This window comes from Tachysurus vachellii, chromosome 1, assembly GCF_030014155.1.
Source record: "Tachysurus vachellii isolate PV-2020 chromosome 1, HZAU_Pvac_v1, whole genome shotgun sequence".
Lineage (NCBI taxonomy): Eukaryota > Metazoa > Chordata > Actinopteri > Siluriformes > Bagridae > Tachysurus > Tachysurus vachellii.
In genome coordinates, this window is record NC_083460.1 from 38,204,481 (window position 1) to 38,214,348 (window position 9,868).

The window sequence follows — 9,868 nt, forward strand, 5'->3', positions numbered from 1 at the left end:
GATACGCTAATGGCTTTACCAGGCCCTCCTGTCTAATTGACGATGCGGTCTGAGTGCACCGTGAGGAACCGAACAAAAGACAAACAGAAGACAGTGTGTGTTAAATTAAAGCATGAAGGTGTTACACATGTTGTTAAATGAGAGCAAGGGCATAACAATGCTGCCAAAAAACCTTATTCATTCAAGGGCGAGTGAATCACAAAACATTTCAAACAAGCACAGCCATCTTCTGTAAGGAAAGTTCGTTTGCATATAATGACTCGTCTTTAAGAAGGGATATGTGAAAGTCTCACCTCTGTGTGCAAATATTCAGGCAACCGGCCATCTCCAACAGGAAACGGAAATATATTCAGATGGAATGATCTCACACAATGAACTGGAAGGTGCATACAAAGTCACGCTGGGGAATGATTACAAGAAATGATGACAAATGTTTCCACGGTCTCATGAAGTCACATGATAGACAATGCACATATTTTCCCAATCACCTACGATAACATAGGAGCAGATCCAAGTGACCAGTTGAAAACAGGTTTCATGCTTCTAACAGTAGATATCGAAAGGTTCGGTCTGAAAACACGTGCATTTCTGGGATGAAAGTAAAAATAGCAGCATCTTTCTAATAAAACATTTTCGAGCAGTAACTCGGTGGCACTTTAATATTGTTATCTTTGGTTGCAGAGAAACAGCATTCCCAGGGATATTATCACACTGATTGCAAAATACGGCTCAAGTATCAATCGCTCTTCGCAGCGGCGTTGCACGTTTAACTGCTTAATCTACAAGGTCACGTTCTGTTTTTAGAGACAATTACTCATCCTTCACTCTCTGGATCATTATTCAACAATAATACTGGAGTGTGCAGGTCTAGTTAATCCAACATTCAGGAAATTGACTAATAAAGACCTAGAGTACTTAAATGTTGTACTAGAGACACAGAGAACAACCGACTCTTAGCTCTTCATCTGATTCTAACCAAGTAAACATAAATATTTAGTCTATGGCCACTTGCACTCGTATAAAACAAAGAGAGAAATAATATACCAGACAGAATGCTTTTTCAGGTTTGGGGCAAAACCACATATTACTGCACTAAACATCTGTCAAAACTGCATTGTTATAGGATTTTTTTTTACTGACTCTAGCTACTGCATTTTAAACATTATATAAGAAAAACACTGTTTCCAAATGGCCTTAATTTGATTTTAGAATTTAAAAAGGTCAGGCACTAAATTTTTAGAGCATTCAGCCATTAAAAGAAACTCACTTCTCCACTGCCAAGAGGTTCTTGTACAGATATTTACTGAGGCAGCAACTTTTATTTCTGTTCCATGTTAATATTTAATGGTTATGCTATCCTCAAAGTGATTTTGTTCCCTTTACACAGTCATGCAATGCAAATCCTCAACCTCTTATTTTAACACGCGGTGCACAACAGAAACTGATTATTGTCTGGACTCCCAAAAGCACTACAGCATTTAAATTGTCTATGGCTTTAAAAGCTGGACATAAGCGTCAAAAATGTGACGCAGACCTACCTCGAGTCTGGTGTTGCCCTTATTTGGGCTGTTATCTGGCCTAGATAAACCTCCATTTAGTGAGAATAAAAGTAGCCGTAAAGAGACGGCTTTGAGATAAATTAGAGATAAATGGCTGACCTGAGTGAAGGTGATTGTGAAGTGAAAATGCTGGAATAAGCAGCAATGATGGATGAAAAACTCATTAAACTCATAAATTAATAATGTGCTACATTAAGAAACGTACGTCAGACCGTCACTGCTTATATGCATCCCTGCTCTACATAAACACAACAGACAAGTGGTAGCAATAAGTATCTGTCAGGATGCACATGTGGCATTTTGTTGTTTCTCGAGTGTCGGATATCAGGATCCTCTGCTTGCCCTCCGTTTCCACCCAAACAGCTGATACAAACCCTGAACATTCCTCTATATTCAGTCGGAGCACCTGTGCCTGTAGAGCACGACTGGCACTGGACAGGTGCTTCCTTCTGTTTCTATGTACCACACAATCAAATAAATTCAATTCTACATTCTCTCTTCAAATAGATGCGTGTTAAAAAAGACGAAGCCTCCTCTTCGTCGTTGATTTTTCAGAAGTACAAAAGCGACGCAAAAAATAACACAAAAGTGACATAAGCAGTAAAAATCCTACAGAACTGTTCAACATACAGGGCAACGTGCCAAATATACAAACTGCATACAAAAAGTAAAGAATGAAATACATGGGAATGTGCTCTTCTAGGAAAATAATCAACAACGAAACATGCCACATAGTGTCTTATCTTGTACGACAATATTTTCACAAATAAAGATTTTTGTTAATTAAAAGGATATAATGCCATTAATACTGTCCGAGTTGATGGTACAGAAAACTAAATCAACAGCCTTGTAGTGCAAGGGTCCATGAACCAGGATTACTGCACACTAGCTAAGTAAATGACGTAATGGTCATTTACACACAAACACACACACAAACACACACACTTCACCTCTATAACACGACCATGTGCTGGAACAGAAAGCCTCCATTTGTCCCCGTCAAGCAGTTGTGTCCTAAATAAGGTACAAACCTGCCCAAGGGGCCTGGGATTAAAACAGAACCCAAAGCATTTAGAACACCACACATTTTTTAATACTAACACTCAGATGATGCAAAGAAAAACAACTTGATCAAATTTCTAAATGGCTTTAACTGCATGACGGGGGATATTTTGAAACAGCTTTTAGAACAAATATTTCTGGATAACAGGCTAACATCGTCATCATCAGCATCATCATCAAAATCTCTGCTTTATCCGATATTCACACAGGTGAACGAGTGTATATTGTGGTCATGGCCTGTTCAACATTTATCTGGTAGTAGCTACTGTATATAAATCTAACTAGTTAAACAGACATTAAATGATGCTCTAATCGTTGTGCTGTTTGATTCATTGGTCAGTAAGCAAAGCCAGATAACTGCTAGCTACAGACACTCACTAGACTTAAGATCTCTGCTAATTACTTCCAAGCGTTATCTTTTCTTCATAAAGTCTCTTTAAGCATTTATAGGACGGAATAAAAAGAAACCACGGTTCTAGGTTATTCATCCATATACAAACTAATCGCACACAGGAACTAACGAGAGAACAGGCCAAGCCTGTGAGGATCCTGAGGCAGCCAGAGATGTACCAGTTCCAGATGGGTTCTGTTTCACGAGGATTTCAGACATTTAAAAGAGAAGATTCCAACTCCATTTGGTCTCTGAGGACAACAACCTCTTCATCAATACACGATTATCACTTTTAGACTTTAGACTGTATCTGACTGTAGAAAGGACATTATTCAGAATAACACTCTCTGGTGTTTATAACCGTTTATAATCACACCCTACAGTGTCACCTAAATGAGGATGAGGCTCACATTTGAGTGTGGTTCCTCTCAAGGTTTCTGCATCTTCCATCTAAGTGAGTTTTGAGGAGGTCTGATGAGTCGTTCCAGTAAACTGTGTCACTTTATAACTTCACAAATTGGCGTAGAATTGAGAAAATGTCATGTATGTAGAAAATGCACAGTGGAGACAGGGTTAGGGGAGAAAAAACAAAACAAAAAAGCTTGGACAAGTTTGTTTAAAAAGGTGTGAATGGGGCTGCTAAAGCTGGGCAGGGCTCAGGGGCGTGGCCATGTTGGAGGCACAGGGTAGCGTGGGGTGGCACAGGGTGGCAACTACAAGTCTGACTTCATTCAGGACAGTAATACAGTAATGTCACGACACGATCGTTCATTTTAATGTTGTACGTTCTGCTCCTCGAATCTTATCTCGTTTATTATGAAGTAGTGTCACGTCTTTGCCCAATCTGGCAACCCAGAAAGTCTTATCACATTAAGCAGAGCCACATTTCACGACAAGTCTCACAACGCAACGACTATTAAAAATATAAACATATACGATTAAATACGATTTTAAAAAATGAGAAAGGGAAAAGAACCAGAAGTAAAGTTAAGCGTTTTGGGGGATGAATGAAAAGGCGAAACGGCGTCACCACAAATATCCCCGACAACCGGGGCTTGGGGGATTTAATAAACTTTACAAGAAACCTTTTTTTTTTTTTTTTTTTTGTAAATAAAGGCGATTTAAAACCGAACACTCACCTTGTCGAAGTGAGAGGAAAAAAAGGAAAGAAATCTCCCGTGTTTATTCCTCGTTATGTTTTGTGGCGTCCTTCTGAGAGAAACCAGAGTGTAATCAGCAGCGCTCGAGACTCCTCTGTTTAAATATCCCAGCGCACGAGACTCCCCTATTTAAATATCCCAGCGCACGAGACTCCCCTATTTAAATATCCCAACGGTTTTTTTTTTCCTTTCAGAAATTCTTCCTCGCGCAAACTTCCAACTGACAAAACGGCATTTTTAGTCATTTGTAATTCACCGCGATTCACCATAATCACTCCAGCTTCTTCTTCTCGTCACTTAACATACGAACATGACGAGCTTCTTTCCTTCCTCTCTAGGGTCCTTTGCCTTTCTTCTTCTTCTTCTTCTTCTTTATTTATTTATTTTTTCCTCCCTAACTAATCACTGCTGCTACTCATCCTGACCGTAGGCGCGCGCGGTGCGAGATGCGCGTGCCCGCCGCTTAAACGCGTTTTCTTTTCGTTTCCCACCCGTATTCCTAAAAACCCCGCCTTTTGATCTGGGATTGGCTGATTGGTTGCACTCCGCGCTTAGGATTGGTTACTTTTCAGACTTACCGCGAATCGTACAGAAGGAAAGGCGGGAGTTATTAAAATACAGGTGGAAAGAAAAAAAAAACGATGTAGGCGGGCGTTAGGGAAAGTACAGAAATGTGATTGGTTGTCACGCAAACGTCATCTCGTGGCCAGCGAATCGTTGGGTTAATCACACGGGGTGCGATACGAAGCTATTCTGTCCTGTACTACTGTCGTAAAACATGACTCATTTTACGACAAGTTATCTCTTCTGGTCCTTTCCGACTGTTTGTGTTGCATTGCTAGCATCAGGTGTAGCGATGATGATGATGGCACGTTTTGTCAATAAGGTAACATTTTTTTTATTAATAACTATTGTCTGTAATGTACTTTATGGGATGTTCTATGCGGAATAAAGCTTAAATTGTCCTTAAAAAGAAGCCTTCGATCCATTTCTAAAACAGTTTCTAGTTAGCAAGAGGCTAGTTCTGATTCTGTCCTTGTCTTAGCTGTAGATTTGAAGTAAATAATACTGTAGATTCGAAGTTGTGCGGTATTTAAGGAATGCAGTAATCTAAACAAATTGCCAGATGCCAACTGACTTCCTGTGATGCATTCAGTGTCTTCTGCATCTTTTTTATTCACTTTGCAGATCAACACAATATAATACATACAATATCACCACAGAGATGAGTGAGGAGAGGTTTAAATGCTCTCTAAATGGTGTTTTGTATTTATTTATTCATGTAGTCATCTTCAGTAAACACTTTATCCTGGAGGATCAAGAGCAGACTCTCACGATGACATTCATTAAATCAGAGTGACCAATTGACCTGAAGCCAAAAGAAACCCACACAGATATAAGACAAAATGTGACACTGGAATCAGAACTCAAACTGTGAATCTTAGAGCTGTGAGGTGGTAATACCTCTCCCCTGCACCACTGCACTGTCTCGGCGTGTTTTGTGTTGAGTCTAATTTAGTAACATTCCTAATTTTATAAGTAGATTTCATAGATTTACTCGTTGTGCCTTTCTGTATAGCTTCGAGACATGCGTTGAAACTGAGAGTTGACGATTTATACAAGAACGATTCAAACCCAGAAATCACATCTAAATCTACGCAGAGACATAAAAAAAAAAAATTAAAAAAAAATTTAATGCACGGCGGTCAGCCTTAGCCTTCTGGTCACTGATGCAAAACTCCATATTCTCCTTCTCATGATATGTTTTCCAGTAACCAGGAGTTACATCGTCAGAGATGGACCCGGTTGTGCTGAGTTATCAGGACAGCTTGCTGAGGCGATCGGACGTTTCCCTGCTGGAAGGCCCCCGCTGGCTCAACGACCAGGTGATCGGCTTTGCCTTCGAGTACTTCGCTGTGGAGCGCTTTAAGAGCCTGGGTGACGCCGTCTGCTTCATCAGTCCCGAGGTCACCCAGTTCATTAAGTGTGCATCATGCCAGGAGGAGCTGTCTGTCTTCTTAGAGCCACTGAGGCTAGTTTCGCGTCGCTGGATCTTTCTTGCCGTCAACGATAACTCCAACCAGGCGGCCGGCGGCTCACACTGGAGCCTGCTGCTTTACCAACGTGACGCTGGTCATTTCTCTCACTACGACTCACAGAGTGGAGGCAATGCCACACACGCTCGGCGCATCGCTGCCAAGCTCCAGGCGTTCCTGGGCGCCGGGACTGAACTGGTCTTTGTGGAAGAGCCGTGTCCATCGCAGCAGAATAGCTACGACTGTGGCATGTATGTCATCTGTATCGCTGAGGCTCTGTGCGAAAGCGTTCGAGCCGGAGGCCGCGCTCGGCTTCCGACGAACACCGTCACGCCCACGTACATCACCAGGAAGCGGACAGAATGGCACTCGCTGATCCAAAGACTCGCAAAGGACTAGAAGGACATGCATCCTCTGACATGTCGCTAATAAATAAAGTCAGTACTTACAGCAATCTTAATTCAGTTCAACAACAGTCAGTAGCTGGAGGTTTAATCAGCATGCGTTACATATTAACAGCAACTCAACTGCGCATGTGCTACACTCATTCTCTCACCATTTATCAGGGTTTACTTGATGATCGTTATGTTATGAATAACACATCTGTGCAGTTGGAGGAAAATAATGATGGGAGGGTAACGATAAATTCCTTCATATAGAGCCACATCACAACACACAGTCGTGGATTATTCTCAAAGAACAGCACATTCTGAAGTGTTTACTTTCTCTTTTCTTGTTACTACAGAAATTTGCCAGTGACTGAATTTGTTATTGATTAAAGAATGAGTTTAATAACCTGTTTATAGACACGGCAGGACATCTCTTTATACAACTACAACAAGTCTTCAGTTACGTTACAACAGCTGGTATCGCAGTGACGAATTCTCCGATCAGAAGGTTTTGATTCAGTTTCTATAACAGCAGATATGACAGTAGGTTCATCTGTGACATAATCAACAGGTCATGAGTTCAAATCCTACCACAACCAAGCTGCCCCTTTTCTGGGCCCTTAACCCTCAATGCTGTAAATGTTTTTAATAATGTTCAATGTTCATTCATAATGCCACATCTACAGCTAGTATTAACAAATGATTATTTTATTTTATTTATTTTTATTTTTTTATTTTATTTTATTGTAAGAGAATTTTTTATTCTGGTGCCACAATCTTTTTTGCAAGGAGACATTTATTTATATATATATATATATATATATATATATATATATATATATATATATATATATATATATATAATATATATTTTTTTTTTGTTGTGGAAAGTCTCCAGTGGTGGTTTTTTTTTTGTTATTTGTTTTTGAGGCTTTGAGACAGAACACAGGAGAGACTGGTGAAGGAACCAGTGTTTATAGCTACTATGAGATAAGTAATAACAGAAATGTTGTTTAAAAAAAGTAGCTAAAAGGTTCAAAATTCTGCTGCATTGTTTACTGACTAATTAATCCGTAATTCATTTACTGATTAATTCAAAAATCGTGATCGTTGACAAATCGCTGTGGTAAGAGCAGAATAACACACTTCGTGTTGTGCAGTTATGGGAAAATAATCATCTTCACTGAGGTAACAGATTAGTTTCACAGCCCTTTGTGTATTATATCGTACCTAAAGCTTACTTACATTCAAAGAGAGGTTCGGTTAGGAACTCTTTTTTTTATTTTATTATATAATTTTTTTTTTAATTTTTATAATTTTCCCATCAGTAGAAATAGAGCTTCAGCATAAAGTGTGACATTTGTTTACTGACAAACTTAAGAGATTTTCAGTTTAGACAAAAAGGACACGAAGGTGCTAGTGTTTAACAAGCCACAATACAGTAACACCAATGCGTGTAAAGTGTAATCATCAGAACACACACACACACACACACACACAGACACGTCAGAGGAAACTTGAAATAAATTCAGCACAAGTGAATGTAAATGAGTGAGATGAATGTAACGAGACTCGTTTACGAGATTTTCCGCTCAGGGTCATTTAAAGCTGACAATAAACAAGAAAGAATGTGAACTGTGTCTGTTTACTGTGAGAAGAACGTGGGATTATTCCTTGTGCTAGTTTTTTACAGCGTTCTCTTTTTTAAAGCAGTTCCCTGTTGTTGTCGTACGTCCGTGTCGGTGTCGTGGATGTTGTCCGAACGCGAGTGCGTTCGTTTTCAGCTCAGACACGACGCTTTCTGACCTCACGCCGGCCGACACGTGACGTTCGGACGTTTCTCCTGATTTTTATTAGAATGAGATGGATAAGGATCAGCTTCTGGAGTTCATATAATAAAACAGCTTCTGCATACAAAGAAAAAACTTCTGAGCTCCTACTCATAAAGAGTCTAATACCGATCTCAGAGAGCGTATAATGTAGATTAAAATGTCTAACTAGGGATCTTATCTTCAGACTGATCCAGGACCTCAGATCTCAGAGCAACTCTGACTAAGGAAAATACAACAACTTTTATCTTAGAGAGGAGGCGGGGCTTAACCTGTTACTAGGTAGACACATTCTTTAGAAGACTGTGATTGGTTGTCTGATAGGAGAAATAATAGGAGTTAAAATATAATTAATATAAGCCTTCACTTTGTCTCTACTTTAGGATATTTGAGGCTATATCGTGTAGGGATCACGTTCGTGACCGATCGTATTAGAGATGCGTTAAAATCTGTATGTTGTAAATGTAAACATCTCTGAGACAGCAGAAATGTCATCGAGACAAATTATATCGTTTCTGACGCTGTGGCATTCTTCTCTGTTGGCATTTTCACCTTTCAGCCATTTTCTCCTCTGATAAAGAAACTCTTAAACCTATTAAAAGTCCTCCTCACGACTCCTAACGCTTTCTGATGAGCATCTTATGAGCACTTTTAAGTGTTAAGATGCTTTATGAAGAACTTTCATCTGTACTCGGATCTTCTTGTTAACTTTAAGATTAAACGCCCACGTTGTAAGAATCTTTTTAGAATTTCATGACGAGGAGAAACTCTTTACACTAAGAATTGTCATGAATACGGACCCAGGAGTTTCATATGCGGTTACATAATTGGTTTAAATCAATCATATCTGAAAGCTATTGTACAATTTTTTGAATGAATTATTATTGAGACGTTCGGTTCCTAGAGTAAATTCAAGAATACCGAGCAAAAAAAAAAAAAAACAGAGCTGACACCCATAGTGACCAGTTTCATCTTCCGTACCACTGGCAGGGGTATAAAGCTATATTTACAGCATTTAGCAGACGCCCTTTATCCACAGCGACTTACATTTTTATACAACTGAGCAATTGAGGGTTAAGGGCCTTGCTCAGGGGCCCAGCAGTGACAGCTACGTTCACATTCATTTACACTCACACCCTTATCCAGAGCAACTTATGTTTTATTTCACTTCATACAGCTGAGCAATTGAGGGTTAAGGGCCTTGCTCAGGGGCCCAGCAGTGACAGCTACGTTCACATTCATTTACACTCACACCCTTATCCAGAGCAACTTATGTTTTATTTCACTTCATACAGCTGAGCAATTGAGGGTTAAGGCCCTTGCTCAGGGGCCCAGCGGTGGCAATTTGGTGGACCTGGGATCCAAGCTGACAACCTTCCAATCAGTAGTCCAACACCTTAACCACTAGGCTACGTCATCCCACAAATCTCTGCTTTTATCAC

General features: G+C 39.9%; 2 protein-coding genes across 8 annotated transcripts in view; one reads left to right on the top strand and one right to left on the bottom strand.

Annotated features, from left to right (window-relative positions):
• myo9aa (myosin IXAa) overlaps nucleotides 1-4,618 on the bottom strand; it is a 102,810-nt gene extending 98,192 nt beyond the window's left edge. For all 7 annotated transcript variants that reach the window (XM_060886634.1, XM_060886662.1, XM_060886617.1 and 4 more), the window contains exon 1: nucleotides 4,152-4,618. The gene's annotated coding sequence lies outside the window, so the exon portion shown is untranslated. The remainder of the gene's footprint in view (nucleotides 1-4,151) is intronic.
• A 317-nt stretch (nucleotides 4,619-4,935) lies between these two features.
• Nucleotides 4,936-8,232, top strand: senp8 (SUMO peptidase family member, NEDD8 specific). Its single transcript, XM_060886676.1, has 2 exons — nucleotides 4,936-5,058; nucleotides 5,945-8,232. Exon 2 carries the CDS (start codon nucleotides 5,969-5,971, stop codon nucleotides 6,605-6,607), a length of 639 nt encoding a protein of 212 aa, XP_060742659.1. The 5' UTR covers nucleotides 4,936-5,058; nucleotides 5,945-5,968; the 3' UTR covers nucleotides 6,608-8,232.
• The last annotated feature ends 1,636 nt before the right edge of the window (nucleotides 8,233-9,868 follow it).